This window comes from Globicephala melas, chromosome 5 (genome assembly GCF_963455315.2).
Source record: "Globicephala melas chromosome 5, mGloMel1.2, whole genome shotgun sequence".
NCBI classification, from domain to species: Eukaryota; Metazoa; Chordata; class Mammalia; order Artiodactyla; family Delphinidae; genus Globicephala; species Globicephala melas.
The window spans coordinates 16,433,436-16,459,320 of record NC_083318.1 but is presented as its reverse complement, the minus strand read 5'-3'; the positions used below and the strand labels follow the sequence as shown (position 1 = coordinate 16,459,320).

Sequence of the window (25,885 nt, the reverse complement as noted above, 5' to 3'; positions counted from 1 at the left end):
TGACACTAGCAATGGGCCCCAATATATGCTCATTGAATTCATCAATATGTTTATGGATTGGTAGTGCCAGGTAGAAAAATAATGTCCGAAGTAGTGTTCATTCCCCAGAACATTTACATTGCAACATAAGATCTACTGGATATCTAATACGCTATACATTTTGATACTATTTGGGAATGTTGGTATCGGGTGTTAATGTAGAAATCTACAGAATGTTGTGTTCATTATATTTTCATAGTACTTCTCTAGTTAAAATACTTTACTGTAGAAATAAAGTTTTTGATATCATAAGTGTTCTCTTAGCAATACCCTGTCCCATTAATTTTAGACTCTTATTTTTCTGATAGGTTCTTTGGTAGCAGCTATTTTAGCTACGGATGATGACTCTGGTGTGAATGGAGAAATTACATACATTGTAAATGAAGACGATGAAGATGGCACATTTTTCCTGAATCCAGTTACCGGAGTCTTTAATTTGACTCGAATATTAGATTATGAAGCACAGCAATATTATATTCTCACTGTCCGAGCTGAAGATGGTGGGGGACAATTTACTACCATTAGGGTTTATTTCAATATACTAGATGTAAATGATAACCCACCCATTTTCAGCTTGGATTCATACAGCACATCTTTAATGGAGAATCTACCTCTAGGATCTACTGTTCTTGTGTTTAATGTTACTGACGCGGATGATGGTATGTACTTTATTTTATATACTTAAACTTTATTAAAAAATATCGTCAGCTTCATTTCGTATTTCTTTACTGTGTGCAGCTGTCACAAAATTGCATTTTGTAAGTATAGGTCCAAAGTTGAGGAATAGATTATAATTTAACTATACAGGATGAAAAGATTAAGTATTTTGTTAGTTAATATCTTATTTATAACAGTTACACTGCATGCATTGTTATCATCTTATAAGCTTTTTAAACTTTATCTTTCTTTTTTTCTCCCTAACTGTATGACACTATTGCAGGTTAGCAATGTAGAAGTCATAAAACAGCTTTTTGGTAGGTTTATGTCAGATAAATAACTATTTGCTTACATATATTCTTTTAACATGAAAAGGATAAAATATGGATGCAAAAGGAAAACCAAAGTCTCAAAAAATACTTAGAATGCGTGATTAGTTTTATATTTCTTTTTTTTTTTTTTTTTGCGGTCTGCGGGCCTCTCACCACTGTGGCCTCTCCCGCTGTGGAGCGCAGGCTCAGCGGCCATGGCCCACGGGCCCAGCCGCTCCGCGGCATGTGGGATCTTCCCGGACCGGGGCACGAACCCGTGTCCCCTGCATCGGCAGGCGGACTCTCAACCACTGTGCCACCAGGGAAGCCCTAGTTTTATATTTCTGACTGAAAATTGCTCAGAGTATTTTAGCAAGCTTTCATGCTTTGTCTCAAAGGACAGTCTCAGATCTCTTTAATTTATGCTATATAATCCAGTTGAGATTTTACATTAAATCTAGACTTTACAATGTTTGATTTTTGCTTGATTTTTATTTATTTATTTGAAAAACTTTATTTTAAAATAGGACTCCCTTGGTCTTTCTTCTAAGACTAACTTGTATATACAAATACCAGATAATATAGGCTCAGAGATAACATTGTACAGATTATCAGCCTTTAACTAAACTGTTTGGAAAGTTAGTACCTTGTTTTCCCTTCCACTGGATGCAGCTAAATGTTCATTCAGTTGAGAAAACAAGGGACATTATTTTAAGAGGAAATGGGTCTCTAGCCCAAGGATATGCCTCGTGACATAGGCATATCAACCTTAATTTAGAATTTCCTGGTTCTTGCTGACTTAAATGATTTATGTAATCTCAGAGTACCATTCTATCTCAACATTCTGCTCTATACTTAGTTTCCTTTCAGGAGTGTCCAGAATTGCCACTTAGAAAGATATGAGAGGCAAAGAGCACAGTATTTTTAATTCATGAGAATGCTTTCTTTAGAATTCATTAAGTACATTTTGAAGTTTTCCCCTCTTATTTAAGCACAGTTAATATTGGACACATAAATATACCTAAAATAGAAGTGCCTATAATGTTAGTTCTAGAAATTGCTAATAATATTAGTAACAATAACCGACAATTGTCAAATACAGGTTGTCCCTTTGTATCTGCAGGGGATTGGTTCCAGGACCCCTACTGGTACCAAGATCCAAGATGCTCAAATCCTTTATGTAAAGTGGTGTAGTATTTGCATATAATCTATGCACATCCTCCCATATAGATTACTAGATTAGTTATAATACCTAATACAATATAAATGCTATGTAAATAGTTGCCAGTGCATGGAAAATTCAAGTTTTTCTTTTTGGAAATGTTTGGAATCTTTCTTTCCCAAATATTTTTGATCCATCGTGGTTGAATCTGTGGATGGGGAACCAGCAAATGTGATGGGCCACCTGTCCTTAGTATGTACCCAGTCCTGGCCTAAGAACATTGCTCAGTCTATTTCATGCACATCAGCCCAGCTCTGTAATTGTCTACCATTAGGCTTTATACACAACTGAGGTTAATCTTTATTTTGGATGTTGATTTCTCTATTATTATTGATATAAACTTAATTAATTTACCTGATCTCTGGATATGAACTTTTTTTATTGGTTCCAACTTTTCTGTAGTGAAGAATTATCTGCCAGGTTTCATTGTGACTTATTTATTAGGTATTAGAGAGAGTCCATTGTATCATAGGATTGTGTGCAGCTCTAAAGTAAATTTCGTTTATCCTCACACCTTGATTGCAGGGAACTGGGAAAATAGCAAATAAGACACTTTTTTGTGTGTGAAAGCTGCTGGAATAATGCATGTAAGCATATGCAGAGAAATGTGTTAACCATTGACTTCAAGTTACTTTTTATGGATTTTTTTTTGCCTTTAATTGTGTTAGGTAAAAGTTTCAAGCTACATTTTTCCATTGTTTTAGTTTAGAATACTTTTATCAGTGTAATTTCCTGTACTTTGACCTAAAATATAGGACACAGTTTCTAATCTCTCTGAATTACAGGGATCATGATAAGACTGTACAAGGGTAACCTTCTTTGTTTAAAACTGCCAACTCAGTTATACTAAATAGTTCTCAACATATTTCACAAACAATATTATTTGCTAATTAGACTTTTCTAATTAGCAAATTTATTAGCAAATTTGTTTTAATCTCTGATCAAGAGTTTTCAGATGAGAGAATATTGTCATCTTAAATGAAGACATTTTATATGGAAATAAGTTTAACATTTTCTGTTACTTATATCTAAATTCTCTAATTTTAACCTAAAATTTTAGATTACATACCATTTAATAAGAATAAAGCAAATATTTTACTGTGTTCACAAGATAAGTAACACATGTATTAATCTCAAGGCTTTCATGCATACAGTTAAGAAAGTATTATATTGAGGCAAAGTATTATAAAATGGAAGTTTCATGGAAATATCCTGGCTTTGATAATTATTACATTATCCTAGAAATAAATTCATAAACTCTTCAAAATATTGGGGAGTTGTAGAGTCATAAAGCAATTGTAATTATTGCTGAATAAATTTACTGATATATGCTTGGTACACAATGCAGATCATTTGACCTGTAAATGGGTTTCATATTCCAGTGACCTGATGACCTTGTTGGAACTGCTTCATAAAAGTGAATGCTATTTGCAAGAGTTCCATGTGTTACAGCTGTATGATAAGTTGACAAATACTAGTTCATCATAGAAATAATTAGACAACATTTATGGATTGTGAATAAATATACACATTTCATAGTAGAGCTACATACCTATAGTTATATGCTATATTTCCTGGAACTAAATTATTCTTAAGATTGAAATAAAAATCAACCAAAAAAAAAAAAAAAAACCCTAACACAACCACACACACACAAAAAAGCTGCCAGAAAGAAAGAGTCATGTAAATAAACTGCTTTCAGAACATTGAACACAAATGGTTAGAAATATGAACTTTTCTAAGCTTAAAAATCTGGTGCTATGAAAGCCCACTAAATTCAAGTCCCAACACATATGAATAAATTATAGAATACTAAAATAATATATTTAGTGATTCATGATTGGGATATTTGATGCAAGGAGCAGAGAGAGAAGAATGGCCTGAGCTCTCAATTTTTCAGGATAGTACAAAGGTTCAGGGAGAATTTTGAGTTTCAATATGTCTACATGTATTTTTTAGATGTAGAGCACATGCCCAGAGTCACTTAGACTTGACAGGAATGAAAAGTCCTTTTCTTTACAGTAAAGTCCATATAGATGGCTTCCATGGCCTGTAATTGCAACCGTAAGGTCTCAGTTCCTGAGATGAGAGCTGTTTCTTAGATGCTGCTGCAATATTTTGTGCAAAACTAGTTGTATTTCTATGTTTATTTTTTCAAAGATAATGATTGTTATCGTCAGTTCATTGTTAACGTTACCACCTGATACATTTTTCATTATGAATTTGAATATAAAACCAAATTTTTCTTTTTTCATAATTCTAGCTAAAGCTTAATATTTATTACTTCCACCATCCACCTACTCCACTAAAAGTTTTCCCTAAAAAGGAGGCTCTCCTGCTGTTTACAAGGCTATAAAATCTTGGTATCATGTTCTCTTTTTGCCTCTGCAAGTTAATTGTTTACTCCAGGAAGTAGCATACACAGTGGACCAAGGGTGTTCAGATCCTTGATTTAATTACTTGCATTCCAGTTGATTTATGTAGAAATGTTAGGCCATCACTTTGTAGCCATCTGTAATTTTGTAAGTATTTTAAATTTCTTTTGATCTTGGGCATGAAAGGTTTTATATGCTTACAAAGAAGTATATCTCTGCTTGTTGGTATTATTTTTATCCAGATGTCATCATAACTTTTTTTCTCAATAATAATTGTGTATGAATTTGTGCCTCAAAGAATAGGAATTAAATATTTACTGATGGAGTTAGCCATAGGAAAGGCAAAAAATTTCCTTAGAGAGTAATTCTATTTAAAAATATATCAAATATATATATATATATATAATATATATATATGGGTATATATATCTTTAAAATCAAATTGCTTTCTAAGTAATATATACATATATTGCACCAGTTGATGAAACTTTTTATCTTTGCATCAGTTGATAGAACTTTTCTTCCCCCAAACCTGTGGAATTTTAAGTCAAAGAGTTGAAGTAGGCTCTTGACCTTGTTCTATCCAGATCTTAAACTTCTCTTTATCTCCTGCTGGTGAATTGAGCTGTGGCCTCCGTTAGCTTTATTTATTCATATTTTTCCTGATCCTCAGACTCCTAAGTATTTGGAAGTTTATAACCTCTGCTTTGTTCTCTTGTGAATAGTCTTAAATAAACTACAAAGATTAAAAGCCACAACTCTTAAATGAGGAGAAAAATCCTACCTTTTCAAAGATCTACTCAATCCTTGTTTATCCTAGAAATTTTTGTGAATAAGCCAGTTCCCGAAAGTTATCTCCATAAATATTTTTCTCTGCATCAACATATTGACAAAAGACATTAGATAAGAGACTATTAAATCACAGGAAAATAATAATTCTAGCCTTTTTTTTTAAAATAGAGCAAGCAGACTTTACCTGGTAGAAAAAAAATCCTGTTACTCAACTAAACTTACCTTTATAAAGATTGTAATGAGTTTAAAGAAAAGGCAAAAGCAAACTCAAATATTCACAGAATCTTGAGAAAGAGTATTTTTCAAGAAATAAAAGAGGAAAAAGGTGATCCAATTGTTCTAGAAGACTTTTGGCAAAGAGTGGACATCTTTTCTGACACCTGAATAGTTAAAATTAACTTCAGAAATATAGGAGCCATTTGTAAGCAGTTTTTGTAACTCAACAGATTTTCCCTAGCAGAAGATCCCAGAGTACAGTATTTTTATTAAGGATGAGTTATCTAGATATACAATATGTTTCTTAGAAATTCTTATCCTATGGTTGCCCAACAACTTTATGATAAAATATAAAAGTACACATGACATTGTGCACCAGTGAAGAAAATGCTATTCTGGGGCAGAAAATATGATTTTTCTTTCTGTTTGCACTGCTTATCTGTTGTTTACCTTTAAATTATTTACTAAACTAATAGGTTGATCCATTCTTCATATCATCTTTGTTAGAAGAATCTCTGCAATCATTTTATGAAATAAGGATTTATATATAATTTTTTTTTACTTTTATTTTATATGGGACTATAGTTGATTACCAGTGTTGTATTAGTTTCAGGTGTACAGCAAAGTGATTCAGTTATACATATACATGTATCTATTCATTTTCAAATTCTTTTCCCATTTAGGTTGTTACATAATATTAAGCAGAGTTCCCTGTGCTATACAGCAGGAAAAATAGATAAAATATTATCTAAAAATAGCCCCCAAATAGTGTGAACCTTTATATTTGGAGCCTTTTACTGCTAATATTTCTTTCAAAAATTACTTTTAAAACACGGTACATACACATAATAAAATTTGAAAGAGAATTATTTTCTCAAAGGCCATTAGCCAGATGCTTAATAGGAATTAAAAAGTATTTATTGGTTCTGACAAGAAATGTAAAAGTAGACTTAAAGCATCCATGACTAATGCCATACATCAGAAAATTTTATTACCCTTCTCTGAAAATTGGTGTCGGCCTCAATAAATTACTAAAGTGATAAATGTTTGGCTAGTAGTATAGTGTGGCACTGTTAATGTTGAACTCTCAGGAATTATGTGACAGAAATAAGTAAATGTATAGAAAAATATCCGCTCTCTGGAATATTGTTTTCCTCTTTATTTTTGTAATTTAGCATTTCAACACCATGGTAAATAGCCCGCAGTATATAGATCATTTGTTCACCAGATTGTAAACATCTTTTCAGATCAGACGTTGACAAGGAAAGGATTATGGGTTATGTATTACTTATAAAGAAAATTAACTGTGGCTAAATCATCTGTAAGGTGTGTTTGGAGGCATCATATATCAAATGTGCAGTTTCATATCATGAAAATTTTGGTGCAGTTTAGTTTGCAATCAGCACATATTTCAGAAAATTTAATTTTTCCCTTCCATTTCAGGCATCAACTCCCAGTTGGCTTACAGCATTGCTTCTGGTGATAGCCTTGGGCAGTTTACAGTTGACAAGCATGGGATACTGAAAGTCCAGAAAGCTTTGGATCGGGAAAGTCAGTCCTTCTACAATCTGGTCGTTCAAGTGCACGACCTGCCACAGCTTCCAGCCTCCAGATTCACAAGCACTGCTCAAGTCTCCATTATTTTGTTGGATGTAAATGATAACCCACCAACATTTCTTTCCCCTAAATTGACATACATTCCAGAAAACACACCTATTGATACCATTGTTTTCAAAGCGCAAGCAACTGACCCAGACAGCGGCCCAAATAGCTATATTGAGTACAACCTACTGAACCCTTCGGGAAACAAGTTCAGTATTGGGACCATTGATGGAGAAGTGAGGCTCACTGGAGAACTGGATCGAGAAGAGGTTTCTAATTATACTCTAACAGTGGTGGCTACAGACAAAGGTCAACCATCTCTCTCTTCATCTACAGAGGTTGTAGTTATGGTACTTGACATCAACGATAATAACCCTGTTTTTGCACAGGCCGTGTATAAAGTGGAGATTGATGAAAATACACTCACTGGAACGGATATAATACAAGTATCCGCAGCAGATGGAGATGAAGGTACAAATGGACAGGTCCGCTACGGCATTATTGATGGTAATGCCAATCAGGAATTTCGGATCGACTCAGTCACAGGTGCAATCACTGTGGCTAAGCCCTTGGATAGAGAGAAGACCCCTACTTACTTTTTAACTGTTCAGGCCACAGATCGGGGCAGCACCCCCAGAACTGATACCTCCACTGTCAGTGTTGTTCTACTGGATATTAATGATTTTGTTCCCATATTTGAGCTATCTCCATATTCTGTAAATGTCCCTGAGAATTTGGGGACACTACCCAGAACAATTCTTCAGGTCAGTATATTTAAATAAAACAAATATTGTGTTCATTATAAGACTCTCATTTAATTAAAATGTACATGCTTCCCCCACTCTCTTTCTCTTTCTCATCCAAAAATGCTTACTTGCAGGTATAGCAAATCTTGAAAAGGACAGTTTTATGAAAATTATACCTAAGGACTTATTTATTTCCTTGTAGATTAAATATTGCATTTCAGTTATATTCTTTTGTGTTTACTCATGTTGCACATATTTATGCATTTGTGTATTTTTGAATTTTGTTTCACTATAACTAATATCTGCACACGGTAAGAAAATAAAATGATGTAAAAGTTTGAAAACTTACAAATGTTGTTCTCCCTTCCCTCTTTACAAATCCACTACTTGGATGAAACTACTGTTAAAATTTTTTGTGAAGCCTTCCAAAAATTCAATGTATGGCTTTTATGCCTAGTTTTGCACAAATAATGCATAGTACTCTGTACCATTTTAATTTTTTGCTTGAAACTTACAAACATGTCTTTGAAACCTTTTAATATTGGAACATATGGCTCTACCTCATTATTTTTAATGATACACTTTATTTCATGATATACATTTTGTTAGTTTTACTCGCATTCATGGTGTGTATTATGCTCTCCTATAGGTCGTGGCAAGAGATGACGATCAAGGTTCTAACAGCAAACTCTCGTATGTTCTATTTGGTGGTAATGAAGAGAGTGCTTTTACTCTCTCATCTAGTGGAGAGCTTCGAGTGACACAGAGTTTGGACCGTGAAACAAAGGAGCATTTTGTCTTGTTGATCACAGCTACAGATTCAGGTAAGTCTGTAATAATCTTGTTCAACTGTGAAGAATTTCTTCATAATATAAATAAATGGAGGTATTTTTGTCTACCATTAATTTAAATATTTGTTGAAATTTACTAATGCTTGGAACTCCAGTTGTATCTACATCATTTATAGAACATATATCACTTTATGAAATTTATATGTAAGTGGTAAGAGCTTAAGCACATTACAAGCAAAGCTCTATTCCTGTAAAGCAAAATGTGTCCTTGCCTGGAAGGATACCCCAGTACCTCTGGGGATGACTTGATGCTCTAACACTTGAGCTGCGGGGCATTGCAAATACTGGGTTGGCCAAAAAGTTCTTTTAGGTTTTTGCAGAACAAAACCCCAATGAACTTTTTGGCCAACCCAATACTTTAGCTTTGAAAACATCCAAATTGTTCTAACTGGTCATGGAGATAAGAGAGTGGGTCCAGAGTTTTACTTCATTAGTCCTTTAGGTTCTGCAAAATTGTAAGTAGCCATAATAAGCATTTGATGAAGCCTCACAGAGCTCCAAAGAGAGCAGTGAGAGCCCTGGGTTCTTACTGAGATAGCAGTGGAATGGACTACCATGGAGAGAAAGAAAAGCAGCATACATTAGCTTTTAGTGTTTAAAAGCTTTTAGTGTTTAGTAGCATAAAATACAATCTATTCAAAAAAGGAACGTTACTGTTTACCACTACATTATTTTGCATATATTGACTCTATTCATAAGTGTTGATCACTTCTAATCAAAAACTGAAACAACTAAAAATTTGTTAAAGAACCATTATGCCTTGAAGAAAGTAGGTATTGCTTAAATATTTTTTGAATGAATGAATGAATGGATGGATGAATGAACCATTGATCTACAAAAGTATTGGGGAATTATGAAACATTGTCTTTATGTAACACTCATTTATAAAAATTGTCACAACTTAGTATTTTAAGTATTGAGGAATTTAGTAATGTTGACGTATTTTAAAATTTTGTTGAAATTGTTTTAAGCCAAGGCAGATTTGTTTGAACCTCAAAGGACTGACATTTTTTGTATATGTATATTCATGTAAATATGTGGCTCCTGCTATAGAAGAACAATTCTGAATGTTCAAATGAGCTGTTTTTACTGTGGCTGAAACGTTTTTGATGAATATAATATATCAATTTTTTTTATATATAACCAGTTTCGAAGTATACAATTTCATGTTACCACTTCTCATTAAAAAAGGAGATTTTAAGATTGAGTAATAATAAATTTATGTTAAGTATTCAAATGATAGTGCCATTGCTTATTAATCAAGGTGGCTCTGTCTATATATTATTTGCCGTTTGCTTTTGGAAGTGTAATCATCTGAGACTATTATTTTATGAAAGAAAGAACTATTCTCTGTATTTTTTAATGGTTGTGAATGACCATATTACATTTCATGCAAACTATAAAATCCCAGAGAATGATGAACAGAATGTAGCATGGTAACCACATAAAACTTAAACAAGTTGATCTGAAACATGTTTCATTATATGTGTAGGCAGTGCTTCTTGGTCAGTACGTAAGCATTTTCATGTGAAAAATGCAGCCACTGCCACATTGTTCAAATCAATCCAGTATTGATTCAAATCAATCCAAGAGTCACCTGGAGGGAAGAGAGGATGAAATGGAGTAGAAACTGGTAGAGGGTCAGATATTTAGAACCAAGCTTTTATTACGAAAACACCCCAGTCTCAGCTCTCCTCTCCAGTTCCTGGATGTGTGCAGTCAATTCTAGGCAAGCACAAAAACAGCCTTTGTGGAGGTCAAGTGGGGGAGGAGAAACCAGAACCAGGAATCTGGTCGCTAAGGCATCAGTCACTATAAAACTTGCTGCACAAGATGGTGTGTCACAAGTAGGTCATCCCAGGATGAGGAGCAGATTGTGATTGTGAGAATGCAGTGCAGGGCAGGGCACAACCCACAGAAGTTCTCCATCAGAGGATTTGTACTTTGGAACATTCTAAAGTCAAAAGCCATGGTAGAGAAGGAATGTAATCATCTAGACAAGAGTGCCTGTTTTCAATCAAATCATTCTGAGAATTTAAAAATCTTTTTGTGTGCCTACAAAGCCAAGGGGCGATATTGTGAAGGGGAAGGGAATGCTTGTTTTTTTGACATTTGGCAATCTGAGTCATGCAGTCAGGTTTTACAGATATTAACCCATTTCTACACATTACTTTTCTTTATTATCTCAAAGACTTTGGCGCTTTTATTTCCACCTTACTTACAGTAAGCCCCACCTCACAGTGATTAAATAACTTGCCCAGGATTACACCTCCAAGAAGTAGAAGAGCAGGATTCAGACCCTGACATATCTGACTTCCAAGTTTAGTGTATATGAAGGCTTTAGTGTGGAGGTAAAGTAAATTTTGAAAAATCTATTCATTTTCAAAATTATTTTATTTGCAAAGTAAACCCAATACTATTCTATATAATATAATATAATGATAAAAGCTTTGAATATGAATTGATCTTGATTTGAATTCTGGTTCTGTCATAATTTTCTCCATGATTCAGGCAAAAAGTATCATCTCTGTCAATCTCAGTATCCTTCTCAGTAACATGGGGATAATAGTAATTATAAAATATTTTATTACAAGGTTTAATTGATACAACATATGTTAAATTGCTAAATATGCCTACCACATCACGTATATAATGATTTAAAAAAAATTGTGATCCATGCACTTTAAACATCTTAAAATTCTTAGAAATATTTGCCCTGTTCTTTACTACATAAGTATCTTATTAGAAAATATAATTGAATTGCTTTTAAAAAGCATTTTTAAACATTGCAGTTCATATTTTTACATTTTATACATTACTACATTAAAATTTTTTATTGAGGTATCAGATTTTTTTTCAAACTTCCAAAGAATGTATTTCATAGTAAGTGAATGCTTAACCATTTAAAAACTGTAGTTCAGCCAAATTATGGTTAAGGAAGCCTTTGTGGGCTAGCCAGCAAGCTTAACCACCACTTGTAATGCTGTTTCTCCATCAATATGACAGCACAAAAGGGACATTTCATTAGGAAAAATAGAAAGAATGAAAGAAAAAGAAAGAAGGAAGGGAGGGAGGGAGGAAGAAAGAGAAAGAAAACTTGAAATGATAGAGTTAAATATTCTCTTCTAATACTCATGGGTGAGTCAGCCTGTTGGGAGGAACTTTCGCAAGTAGGAGGTTCGATAGAGCCTTGGTCTAAGTGAGCAGACTGCACAAGAACCAAGTCCTGGTTCCAGGGAGCTGAACTGTGTGCATTCCTGATGCCATCGGTCTCGATCCTGGGGAAAATTGGGGGTCTAGAATTCTTAATATAAGGACAAATAATGCAAGTACAACTCTAATTTCTATGAAGGACTGTTGCCATTAAATGAAACATGTGAAGACCAAGTGTTTATATATTCTACCCAACATTGAGATAGGAGAGTTAGAGTTATAGAGAGTGAAAATTCATATCATCGGTAAAATGAAAGTATCTGGAAGTTTGTCATTCAGGCCTTTAAATATGGTGCTTAGGAGCGTGGTGGGAGACATAAATGAGATTCAGGGACACTGGTGCCTTGGTCACAGTATTTTGGCAGTCTTGGAAATTAGAGAATTGCTTGAATTTTGCCCCAAAGCACAGATTTTTATGAGTGCTTTTTGGGGGGCTGCCTTGAAATGGACTGGTGTTTATGAGGCCACAGGAGTATAAGTATTCAGTTAGGTGTCTGAAGGTCATTTCATACAGATCACATGTAAAGCAATCAGAAATTGTGAAGTAAGTTGACTAGATGCTTTTAAGATTATTAAAACTCATACGTGACCATAATTTTTTAGTCAATTCCTTTGTATACTTTTGGTATCATCGATATCCAGTTGTATGGAAGAATGCGAGAGTTTCAGATATCGGGCTTCAGAATCTGCAGTTTAATCCTATACTCCAGGAATGAAGTCTCTAACACAGGATTTAGAATACTTATTCCCTGCCATGATTTAAAAGTCAAATTGGTAGATGACATGAGAAAGTTCAGAAAAATATGGCAGCTTTTAGGTCCCAGATGCGATGTTATTCTCAAATTTGCAGTGTTCTAAGAACAAGGGAAATATCAGTGTTCTAAAGAAGGAAGAAATTTGACAGTTTTATCCCTTAGCTCACAAATCACTTTTGCTTTGCTCTTTTAAAATTCTTACCTGATGGCGGCCCAAAGATGGGTCAGCTTCGGCAATATGGCAGCGATTGAAGCCGCAGCTTACTTTTATCAGCAGATCTCTAAATCTTTGAATATTTTTGGAGAAAATACTAACATTCCACTATCATCGTATTTTTATTTACTGACTGCATGGCTATAGAGTAGGACATCTGGAAACTCTCTGACTACTCCTGTCTCCTGCTTAAAATGAGCTGCAACCACACTATCCTATGTGTGTGGGACCGACTGTTACAATGTTAAGTAACGATACTAGGACAGAGTATAATGATTCTACCTCATTATTTTTCCTATAGGATTTACTTACTAAAGATTAACTTAATGACTATAACTCAAAGGTGATAGTTTGTTTAACTGGTGTAATGAAAAGTATGGGTATTCTGCCTTCAGTCTGTATTACTCATTGTTACTTCTTCTAGAAATGTGTACCAAGTAGAAACTCCTAGGAGGTTGAGGCTTCACCTAGGTGTAGTCATGCAGGACCTGCAGAGAACCCAGCTCTCCGTGGTTCCTTCTAAGTGGGGAGCTGGCCCTAAAGCAGTTAATGTCCTTAACATGGTTTGGCATTCTGTTCCCAAGGACCCTTCCCTACAAAAGTTTTCCTTACCATTTTCTTGTAAGTGCAATAAATAAAAGAATATGTTTTAAATATAGTAAGTAGCAGGGAATTATCAGGGAACCCAGAGCAGTATACTTTCAAAAATCAATCCTAAGAATTAATTACAAAATGGAAGTATATCCTAAAGGTAAATACATAACTTTATAATTAAAAAGAGGCTCAAATCCCACCTCTGCCACTTTCTAGGTACATGACCTTGAAGAAGTTACCATTGTGTTCATATCTATAGAATGGAAACAGTAGTTCCTATGTGAAAAACATATTGGCAGGAATAAATATGGAAATGACTTATTTTAGCTATTAATATTAGTCAACATACTTTCTGGACATCTCAAGCTTAGTAAGGCCAAGTAAAATTTTTTGACTTCTGTCCACACTAATCTCCATAAATTGTTCTCTGTCCCTGATTTCACAGTTGCTAAAGATAAACCTTGTTATCACTCTTCATTCCTCTTTCTCTGTACTCCGCATTCAACAGGTCCATTGACAAGTAGACTCTGCCTCAAAAAATGTCCTGAATTTATCCACTTTTCTTCATTTCCACTACCACCACTTTAGTCTAAGCCAGGGCTAATGTGAGAGCTTCCTAATTGCATTTCTTCCCACAGTACTTTCTCCAACAAGCAACTAATGAACCTTAAAACCATAACTTAAATCGTCATGCCCTGTCGCTTACTTAGATGCAAGAGGGAAGAGATATGGGAACATATGTATATGTATAACTGATTCACTAACACACCATTGTAAAACAATTATACTCCAATAAAGATGTTAAAAAAAAAAACACAAAACCTTCAGTGATTTCCAAGAAGAAAAACTATATTTCTTACCATTGACCACATGGCATTAAATGACCTGACCTCTGTCCACCTATCTGACTCCTTCTGTCACCAACCCCTGGCTGCCTTTATCATGTGCCACCATTGGCCATTGTCACCTCCCGACTCTGTGTTCAGTATCTTCATGTTGGTTTGGCTGAAATTGGCCAATGCAGGAGTATTTACACCACAGAAGTCAGCAAACTTACAAATCAGGTGACTTGCTTCTGGAGAGCAGTTGCTAGACATTTGTTGCAAATGGCCAGTGCCAGTTAACCTGGCCCCTTTATAAATGCTAACCTTTTCCTGACCTTGGCCCTTTGCATTTGCACTTGTTTTCCATTCATGTCTTGGTCATTTTGTCATTACCTCTAGGTAAAATGTCAACTTCTCAGAGAGGACTTATCTGACTACCAACCTAGGGTCCCACTTCCCATCTCTCCAGTGTCTCTATCACTTTAGCTTGTTGTGATTTCTTCTTAACCCTAGTTGCTATCTAAAATTATATGTTCATATAGAATATAATGGATCTGCGTATGTATAGTTTGTTTACCCCATCAATAGCTGCCATCCTTCCAGTAGCATGTAAGCTTCCTAAGTCTTGTTCAAAACTGAATTCCCAGAAACACTCCGAACAGAACCTGTCACATAGCACTTGCTTGATAGCATTTATTGAATGAATGAATGACTTAATGTGTGAAAAGTGATGATAATTAGTTATCAATTAATCACCATCCTGTTATTTTAATATGTAACTATTATTTCATATTCATTTACCATACTTATATTTATTTTGTTATTGTGTATTTAATCGCTTGCAGATTTTTCAAAGGAACTACCAAAAGGAAAAGTGCCAATATTGTTTAACTCACGGCTGAAATTCCAGAAGTTTTTGCTACATGGGTTGTGGTCATTCAAATTGACCCCTGCTTTGAAAAGCAGTGCAAGTGTTTTAAGGCTGTGTAGTGTTTAGTGTGATGTGATAAATTGCAGTCATATGTAAGGACCCACTGAAGCATTTTATGGCTTTAATTCACTTTCAAATGCTTAAAATACTGCTTGAGCTATATTCTCATGACTCTCCCCTGAACCTTCTGGCTCTTATTCAATTCTGTTATCTTGTAGATGTTTCTAGGTAGGTCTTATCTCTACTTTGTGCTGTGCTGCCTACCATTTCTTAATCTGGTTCACTAACTCAAAATCTGCATAAACAGACACTGTGCTTTTGAAGCGTTTCAGCATTTGGCGATTCTCTTATATCTGGGCTTCCCAAAGCAAAAAGCAAAAAAGTGTGAGCCTTCCATATCTCCTAAATACCCAACACCTTTTTTTTTTTTCGGTACGCGGACCTCTCACTGTTGTGGCCTCTCCCGTTGTGGAGCACAGGCTCCGGGCCATGACTCACCGGCGTAGCCGCTCCGCGGCATGTGGGATCTTCCAGGACCGGGGCACGAACCCGTGTCCCCTGCATCGGCAGGCGGACTCTCAACCACTGCGCCACCAGGGAAGCCCCCACCCAACACCTTTTTAGCTACAATAAAATATATCCTATATGTGGTATTTGGCTTCACATAGCTTGATACTAAAGGCCTATACTAAAGGCCTTCACATTAATGTAATATGAAAACTTTTGCTTGATTTGAGTTTTGTTATGAAGATTTTGGTATTTAGACAAGCTATTCTAACAGATATGTATCTATATATGTAATTTTCCAGGTCTCTTAGAATTTTTTTTAACCTTTGATGATCTTCTGCCCTCACCAATAAATTCAGGGTCTGTGAGCCATTAAAATTTGCTAGTACTCTTGCAAGGAACTGAATTATATACAAGAAAGCAGTAAAACAAAATGATGTGACAATAAGGGGTTATTGCATTTGTAACACAGTGTGTAATATGGAAGGATTTTAAAATAGAACTAGAAATGAAAAAATTCTAAGCTAGAAAAATCTGACTTAAAATGATAATTTCATAGCCAGTAGACTTCTTGGAGATGAGCCAGTCCATTTCCTTTATTTTTGAGAAACAGAACTGAGGGCTGCGATAATTTGGCCGTTTGCCAGAGCTTTGCACACCCAGAGGGTGGCAGTGTCAGGAGCAACATCCAGGACTTCTGCCTTTCCACCGAGTTCTTGCTTACTTATACTGTATCCAAAAAATCAGGATCTTATGACTGTCTGCAAAACGTAGATTTCCAAAACCATGATTTTAAGAAAGCTTTTCTTCTTTGCATCTTCTATGCTATTCCTTGTACTCTAATGAACAAAACGTTCTACGGTTATTTTTCTTTTTCCAAGTACATAAATAAATGTTTCACAATATTTTAAGTGAAGTCAAATCAATTGGAATCAGTAATTTCAATAGTGATTGTTTGAAAATGAGCTTCAGTTTAGGCACTGTTCAAATTAAATTGCTAAGTAGGAGAAGATATAAAAAATTCATTAGACTTTACAGGTCGAAGATGATAATATTGCCAAATATCCCTGCCAGTTGTCATTTTGTATGTATTAAAACGAAGCTATGATGGTAATTTAATAGACCTTATGAGTGAATTATGATTAGAGTCAGTGAGACTCATATGCTTCTATGGGCTGTATTGATGTGTAAAAAGCATCTTGACAATGTTTTGTCAGAAAATATTTATGGAGCAGTCTCTCCCAGGTATTCTTCTAGGAACTGCAGATACAATGGTGGAAAACATGACAGTCTCTGTCTTCACAGAAGTTACATTCTAGTCAGAAAGATAGACAAAATATAATATGTAGGCCTACAGTTATATGAGATGCTATGAAGTTAAATGAAGCAGGTTAAGTGGCTAGCAAAATAGGAATTGGAGGTATTATTTTTGATAGCACAGTCAGGACAGTGAAAGGTGAAGAACTGGGTAAACTTGTAGATGAAACAGCCCGGAGGCAGAGATCAAGTTGGCTATATCTAAAGAAGAGCTAGAGGGTGTAGATGGCTGCACCAGAGTAAAAGAGAGGAAGAGTCTTGGAAGATGAGGTAGGCAGAGGCTGGATCATCTAAACTTTTTAGGCCAGGGTAAGGAGCTTTAATTTTATTCAAAGAGTGAGGCCAAGTCTCATTAAAGCTTTGGACAGGGGAGTGACAGGGGATTTTGGAGAGATCTGGCTTTGTGGAGAAGAGATCTGGTTTTGTGGCAGTGGTGAAGACAGCAGTGAGAATAGAGATGGTGATTTAAAGGCCATGACAGCAAATCCCTGAGAGTGTTTGAAATTAGAGACAGTGTGGAGGTGGTGTGAATGAGCTAATATTTTATCCATGTTGAAGGTTGAGCCAATAGGACTTGATGATGGAACTGGAGGTACAGGACATTAGGAAAAGAGACAAATCCATCATGAGTCCTAGAAAATTGGCCAGAGAAATTTGGGGATGTTAAAACAAAAGTTTTTTTTTTTTTCCTCCGTGCCACGTGGCGTGTGGGATCTTAGTTCCCTGGCAGCCAAGGATGGGACCCACGTCCCCTGCATTGGAAACACAGAGTCTTAACCACTGGGCGACCAGGGAAGTCCCACAAAAGTTTTTTAGGGTGGATTATCCTTAATTATTTTTTGGATATATTGTATTTTAGACATTATGAGATCTCCAGTGGAGATGTCAGGTAGATAGATATAAAAGCTTAGTTCCCAGAAAAGATGTTTGAGTAGAGATACAACTTGGGCAGTCAAACTTTAGAGGATATTCATCCTGTGCATGCTGAGTGCTTGTATATACCAGAGTTTTTATTATAGTATCTCATTTAATCTCATAACTGCCTTGTAAATTGGATTCCAATTTTAGGGATTAAAAGTAAAACAAAAACAAAACTGAGAAGGTTTGCAACTTGATTTAGGTCTGCAGCTGTTAATCAGTGGAAATAGGATTTGAAGCCACTAAACCTGATCAAGGAGACCATTTTTAAACCATTACTCAGTTTCCCACAGATTAGCTCATCTACCATATTATGTTTTATGTAAAACATGTTTAAAGAGTTTATTCTCTTTGGGTTAAATATTATTTTTATATTAAAAAGAGCACTGGTTTTTGCACCAAAGGAAAAAAAAAGGAAAGAAAGAAATTTTGGCTCTCTGCCATTAAGACAGCAAGTAAAATAAGAATATTCATGAATTCAAAATCAAAGGATTGCTGTTCTCATCAGATCAGGAAATGCATATCCAAGGGTTTTATAGAGTGCAAATCAAATGTTAAATATTATACTAAGAATATACAATATGTACAATATACACATACATGCACATACAATAAGTCAATTGGGCTGTATGTGTATTTGCATTTAATTTGGGGGTGGGAGATTAATCTGTGTACCAATTAAATACATTACCTTTATTTATCTGTTCTCAGTCTAATATACTAAAGGAATATAGAGATATTCTGGCTATAGATTTGGCCAAAAAGTCTGGTAATGCACTGTCTATGTGTTAGCATAATTAATAGGTCTGAGGGGAAAAGTTCAGTTATTAACATTCCTAATTAAAGGCATTTATCATCTGACTGAAAGAGGGAATAAACTTCATTCTTATGCAGGGATTGGAAATTACTTTTTGATGGAGGGGATACATGATGCTTTTGCAAAAGTTAATCCTAAAATCTAAAAGGGCTAATCACTATGCTTTATTTTCTTGGTGAGGATATGGTGACATTTAAATTAATACTATCTGTCACATTGTTCAGCTGAGAGGGTCACAGCATTGCAAATGTCTCTATAATCAAAAGAGAGGTCATAAATGTGGCATATCATATTTTAGATCTGAAGAGAGTTGTTTTTTAACTGTTCCAGGAAAATTGCATTTGTCAGTGTTATTTGTGGGAAGATGTTGAAGAAGAGCTTGGCTTGTCTGTTATGAAGAACATTTTTAATAATGAAAATTGCTTGAGAACTTTCCATAAGGCACCAATGATTTCATAAATCAGATTGTGCTAGGGTAATCTTCAATTACCAGAAATCACTTGCATTTCACTTAATTATATATTTAAGTTAAAGGAAGTTTTGGTTATTTCCATTGGAGTATTTGTCTTAGATGAGAATTTTGTTTCCAAGGTTGATAACTGGTTATTGTTTTACTTCCTCTTATTTCTAGTAAATTTTTGTATAAAATCTGTTAGCAACTAAGTATTATAAATCATTTATTTAAATAACTTACTTTAAATCAGCTACTCTTTAGTAGGAACAGTTCTTCCTACATAGAATTTCATTTGTATATTCATAAGATAAAAATACAAAAAGAAAGATGATCTAACTTCCAAAACTCCACTAAATAAGATCTAGAATTGCCATCATGTTGCATAGAATTAAAATTTGATAATTTCAGTCTACTTTTCATTTACTCAATTTAAGCAATAAATCTGAGTAGACAAAGGAAACCCAAGTTTGAAATGGAAACAAACAATTTGAAATATTAAAGAGAATGTTTATATTACCTAAAGGATAAATATTAAATATAATACAAAATAATGTCAGTTTATTATGAGGAAATTTTTTCTTTTCAAAAATCTTCTAAATTTTATCTTGTTACAACTTGATCTTATTTTGTGGCCTATTTTGATAATTATTCCATAATATATTAATTTGATATTTTCAGTAGGCAAGTAGGCAGGAAGCAGGTTGTATTTCAAATTTGGTGGTAGCCTCTCGTATTTCAGAGTTTCAACGTGTGTTGAGAGGTTGTCTTTTAAAATATTCTCCAAAAAGTAACTCCTCATGACATGCTTTGTGTGGGGGATATAATATTTAGTTTCCATTACATTTTATTACTTTATAAACTCTTTTTATAAATAGATCTTTATTGGAGTATAATTGCTTCACAATACTGTGTTAGTTTCTGTTGTACAACAAAGTGAATCAGCCATATGCATACATATATCGCCATAGCCTCTCCCTCTAGAGCCTCCCTCCCACCCTCCCTATCCCACCCCTCTAGGTGGTCACAAAGCACCGAGCTGATCCCCCTGTGCTATGCTGCTGTTTCCCACTAGCTATCTATTTTACATTCGGTAGTGTATATATGTCAATGCTACTATCACTTCGCCCCAGCTTTCCCCTCCCACCCCATATCCTCAAGTCCATTCTCTACATCTGAGGCTTTATTCCTGCCCTGCCATTAGGGCATTTTTTTTTTGATTCCATATATATGTGTTAGCATACGATATTTGTTTTTCTCGTTCTGACTTACTTCACTCTGTATGACAGACTCTAGGTCCAACCACCTCACTCCAAATAACTCAATTTCGTTTCTTTTTATGGCTGAGTAATATTCCATTGTATATATGTGCCACATCTTCTTCTCCATTCAGCTGTCGATGGACATTTAGGTTGGTTCCATGTCCTGGCTATTGTAAATAGTGCTGCAATGGACATTGTGGTACATGGCTCTTTTAGGATTATGGTTTTCTCAGGGTATAGGCCCAAATTTATATATTCATATAACATAAAATTTACCTTTTTTACCATTTTTCAATGTACAGTTCGGTGGCATTAAGTACATTTATATTGTGGGCCACTTTTCAGTCTCATTTTCATAACATCACTAAGTTCTTTCTTTAGTTTTACTTGTCGCCTCTATTTAGTATAGGAATTTATATTAAGGAAATACAGTGTTTTTGATAAAGATTACTGAGAAATGATTAAAAATAAAATGTTACCTAATGTGTATATACCTAATTTATATAAACGTATTTATAAAACTAATTAGCAGTAATATATTATAAAATGAAATTTTTAAGATAAAAGCTAATGGTCATATTTAAAATGTTATATACTTACTTGCTTCAAGTATTTTCTGGATTTAAATCTAACCACATAATTTAATGTTAATATTGAATGGCTTTCAATACATTTTCAGGGAATGGCTTACTTACTGTGAGAAATATGCATTTACTGCATGGGTAAAAAAAGAAGCTAATACTTTATTACAACAAACAAGCACCCAGTCGGGACCCTTTCACCAAATGTTTGATGTCAAGAACAAATCGGCTTTGTTGCAAAGCAACAGATTTCAGTTAAGCAAAAATACTATTTCGGCTGAATAGTCGTTCAAGTTTCAAGAAAGTATGTTTAATTTATAGGGTCTAACAAAAAATGTAAAATGTCTGCAGTTTGAACTTTAATTAGATGGTTAGGCTCATTCATTACACTTATTAAAGATGTATTTTCTGATAGAGAATTTGCCTGAAACATTTTCTTTTTAAAATCTTTTTTTTTAACATCTTTATTGGAGTAAAATTGCTTTACAATGGTGTGTTAGTTTCTGCTTTATAACAAAGTGAATCAGCTATACATATAGATATACCCCATATCTCCTCCCTCTTGCGTCTCCTTGCCACCCTCCCTATCCCACCCCTCTAGGTGGTCACAAAGCACCGAGCTAATATCCCTGTGATATGCGGCAGCTTCCGACTAGCTATCTATTTTACATTTGGTAGTATATATAAGTCCATGCCACTCTCTCACTTCGTCCCAACTTACCCTCCCCACCCCGTATCCTCAACTCCATTCTCTACATCTGTGGCTTTATTCCTGTCCTGCTCCTAAGTTCTTCAGAACCATCTTTCTTTCTTTCTTTTTTTTTGATGCCATATATATGTGTTAGCATACGGTATTTGTCTTTCTCTTTCTGACTTACTTCACTCTGTATGACAGACTCTAGGTCCATCCACCTCACTACAAATAAATCAATTTCATTTCTTTTTATGGCTGAGTAATATTCCATTGTATATATGTGCCACATCTTCTTTATCCATTCATCTGTTGATGGACACTTAGGTTGCTTCCATGTCCTGGATATTGTAAATAGAGCTGCAATGAACATTGTGGTACATGACTCTTTTTGAATTATGGTTTCCTCCGGGTATATGCCCAGTAGTTGGATTGCTGGGTCGTATGGTAGTTCGATTTTTAGTTTTTTAAGGAACCTCCATACTGTTCTCCATAGTGGCTATAACAATTTACATACCCACCAACAGTGCAAGAAGTTTCCCTTTTCTCCACATCCTCTCCAGCATTTATTGTTTCTAGATTTTTTGATGATGGCCATTCTGACCAGTGTGAGGTGACACCACATTGTGGTTTTGATTTGCATTTCTCTAATGATTAGTGATGTTGAGCATCCTTTCATGTGTTTGTTGGCAATCTGTATATCTTTTATGGAGAAATGTCTATTTAGGTCTTCTGTGCATTTTTGGATTACGTTGTTTGTTTTTTTGATATTGAGCTGCATGAGCTGCTTGTGAATTTTGAAGAATAATCCTTTGTCACTTGCTTCATTTGCAAAACTTTCTCCCATTCTGAGGGTTGTTTCTTTGTCTTGTTTATGGTTTCCTTTGCTATGAAAAAGGTTTTAAGTTTCATTAGTGCCCATTTGTTTGTTTTTGTTTTTATTTCCATTTCTCCAGGAGGTGAGTCAAAAAGGATCTTGCTGTGATTTATGTCAAAGAGTGTTCTGCCTATGTTTTCCCTCTAAGAGTTTTACAGTGTCTGACCTTACATTTAGGTCTTTAATCCATTTTGAGTTTATTTTTGTATATGGTGTTAGGGAGTGTTCTAATTTCATTCTTTTACATGCAGCTGTCCAGTTTTCCCAGCACCACTTATTGAATAGGCTGTCTTTTCTCCATGGTATATTCTTGCCTCCTTTATCAAAAATAAGCTGACCATATGTGCGTGGGCTTACTCTGGGCTTTCTATCCTGTTCCATTGATCTATATTTCTGTTTTTGTACTGTTTTGACAGTACCTTACTGCCTTGATTACTGTAGCTTTGTAGTATAGTCTGAAGTAAGGGAGCCTGATTCCTCCTGCTCCGTTTTTCTTTCTCAAGATTGCTTTGGCTGTTCGGGGTCTTTTTTGTTTCCATACAAGTTATGAAACTTTTTGTTCTAGTTTTGTGAAAAATGCCTTTGGTAGTTTGATAAGGATTGCACTGAATCTGTAGATTGCTTTGGGTAGTATAGTCATTTTCACAATGTTGATTCTTCCAATCCAAGAACATGGTATATCTATCCATCTCTTTGTATCATCTTTAATTTCTTTCATCAGCGTCTTATAGTTTTCTGCATACAGCTCTTTTGTCTCCTTAGGTAGGTTTATTCCTAGATAATTTATTCTTTTTGTTTCAATGCTAAATGGAAGTGTTTCCTTAATTTCTCTTTCACATTGTTCATCATTAATGTATAGGAAAGCAAGAGATTTGTGTGCATTAATTTTGTATCCTGCTACTTTACGAAATTCGTTGATTAGTTCTAGTAGTTTTCTGGTAGCATATTTAGGATTCTCTATGTATAGTATCATGTAATCTGCAAACAGTGACAGCTTTACTTCTTCTTCTCTGATTTGGATTCCTTTTTTTTTTCTTTTTTCTCTGATTGCTGTGGGTAAAACTTCCAAAGCTATGTTGAATAATAGTGGTGAGACTGGACAACCTTGTCTTGTTCCTGATGTTAGTGGAAATGGTTTCATTTTGTTCACCATTGAGAATGATGTTGACCTGGTTTTGTCATATATGACCTTTATTATGTTGAGGTAAGTTCCCTCTATGTCGACTTTCTGGAGAGTTTTTATCATAAATGGGTGTTGAATTTTTTCAAAACCTTTTTCTGCATCTATTGAGACGATCATATGGTTTTTATCCTTTAATTTGTTAATATGGTTTCTCACACTGATTGATTTGCATATATTGAAGAATTGTTGCATTCCTGGGATAAATCCCACTTGATCATCGTGTATGATCCATATAATGTGCTGTTGGATTCCGTTTGCTAGTATTTTGTTGAGGATTTTTGCATCTATGTTCATCAATGATATTGGCCTGTAGTTTTCTTTCTTTGTGACATCTTTGTCTGGTTTTGGTATGAGGTTGATTGTGGCCTCATAGAATGAGTTTGGGAGTGTTCCTCCCTCTGCTATATTTTGGAAGAGTTTGAGAAGGAGAGGTATTAGCTCTTCTCTAAATGTTTGATAGAATTTGCCTGTGAAGCCATCTGGTCCTGAGCTTTTGTTTGTTGAAAGATTTTTAATCACAGTCTCAATTTCAGTGCTTGTGATTCATCTGTTTACATTTTCTATTTCTTCCTGGTTCAGTCTCAGAAGGTTGTGCTTTTCTAAGAATTTGTCCATTTCTTCCAGGTTTTCCAATTTTTTGGCATATAGTTGCTTGTAGTAATCTCTCATGATCATTTGTATTTCTGTAGTGTCAGTTGTTACTTCTTTTTCATTTCTAATTCTATTGATTTGAGTCTTCTCTCTTTTTTTCTTGATGAGTCTGGCTAATGGTTTATCAATTTTGTTTATCTTCTCAAAGAACCAGCTTTTAGTTTTATTGATCTTTGCTTTCGTTTCCTTCATTTCTTTTTCATTTATTTCTGATCTGATCTTTATGATTTCATTCCTTCTGCTAACTTTGGGTGTTTTTGTTCTTCTTTCTCTAATTGCTTTAGGTGTAAGTTTAGGTTGTTTATTTGAAATGTTTCTTGTTTCTTGAGGTAGGATTGTATTGCTATAAACTTGCCTCTTAGAACTGCTTTTGCTGCATCCCATAGGTCTTGGGTTGTCGTGTTTTCATTGTAATTTGTTTCTAGATATTTTTTGATTTCCTCTTTGATTTCTTCAGTGATCTCTTGGTTATTAAGTAGTGTATTGTTTAGCCTCCATGTGTTTGTATTTTTTACAGATCTTTTCCTGTAATTGATATCTAGTCTCATAGCGTTGTGGTCGGAAAAGATACTTGATATGATTTCAATTTTCTTAAATTTACTAAAGCTTGATTTGTGACCCAAGATATGATCTATCCTGGAGAATGTTCCATGAGCACTTGAGAAGAAAGTGTATTCTGTTGTTTTGGGATGGTTGTCCTATAAATATCAAGTCCATCTTGTTTAGTGTATCATTTAAAGCTTGTGTTTCCTTATTTATTTTCATTTTGGATGATCTGTCCATTGGTTAAATTGGGGTGTTAAATTCCCCCATTATGACTGTGTTACTGTCAATTTCCCCTTTTATGGCTGTTAACATTTGCCTTATGTATTGAGATGTTCCTATGTTGGGTGCATAAATGTTTACAATTTTTGTATCTTCTTCTTGGATTGATCCCTTGATCATTATGTAGTGTCCTACTTTGTCTCTTGTAATAGTCTTTATTTTAAAGTGTATTTTGTCTGATATGAGAATTGCTACTCCAGCTTCCTTTTGATTTCCATTTGCCTGGAATATCTTTTTCCATCCCCTCACTTTCAGTCTGTATGTGTCCTTAAGTCTGAAGTGGCTCTCTTGTAGACAGCATATATACAGGTCTTGTTTTTGTATCCATTCAGCCAGTCTATGTCTCTTGGTTGGAACATTTAATCCATTTACATTGACGGTAATTATCAATATGTATGTTCCTATTACCATTTTCTTAATTGTTTTGGGTTTGTTATTGTAGGTCATTTCCTTCTCTTGTGTT

At 34.7% G+C, this 25,885-nt stretch overlaps 1 protein-coding gene across 1 annotated transcript in view; it reads left to right on the top strand.

Moving 5' to 3' along the window:
* FAT4 (FAT atypical cadherin 4) overlaps positions 1–25,885 on the top strand; it is a 171,610-nt gene that overhangs the window by 85,920 nt on the left and 59,805 nt on the right. Inside the window, exons 4-6 of the mRNA XM_060298962.1 lie at positions 348–698; positions 7,056–7,978; positions 8,610–8,784. Coding sequence (XP_060154945.1) covers positions 348–698; positions 7,056–7,978; positions 8,610–8,784 — 1,449 coding nt within the window. The remainder of the gene's footprint in view (positions 1–347; positions 699–7,055; positions 7,979–8,609; positions 8,785–25,885) is intronic.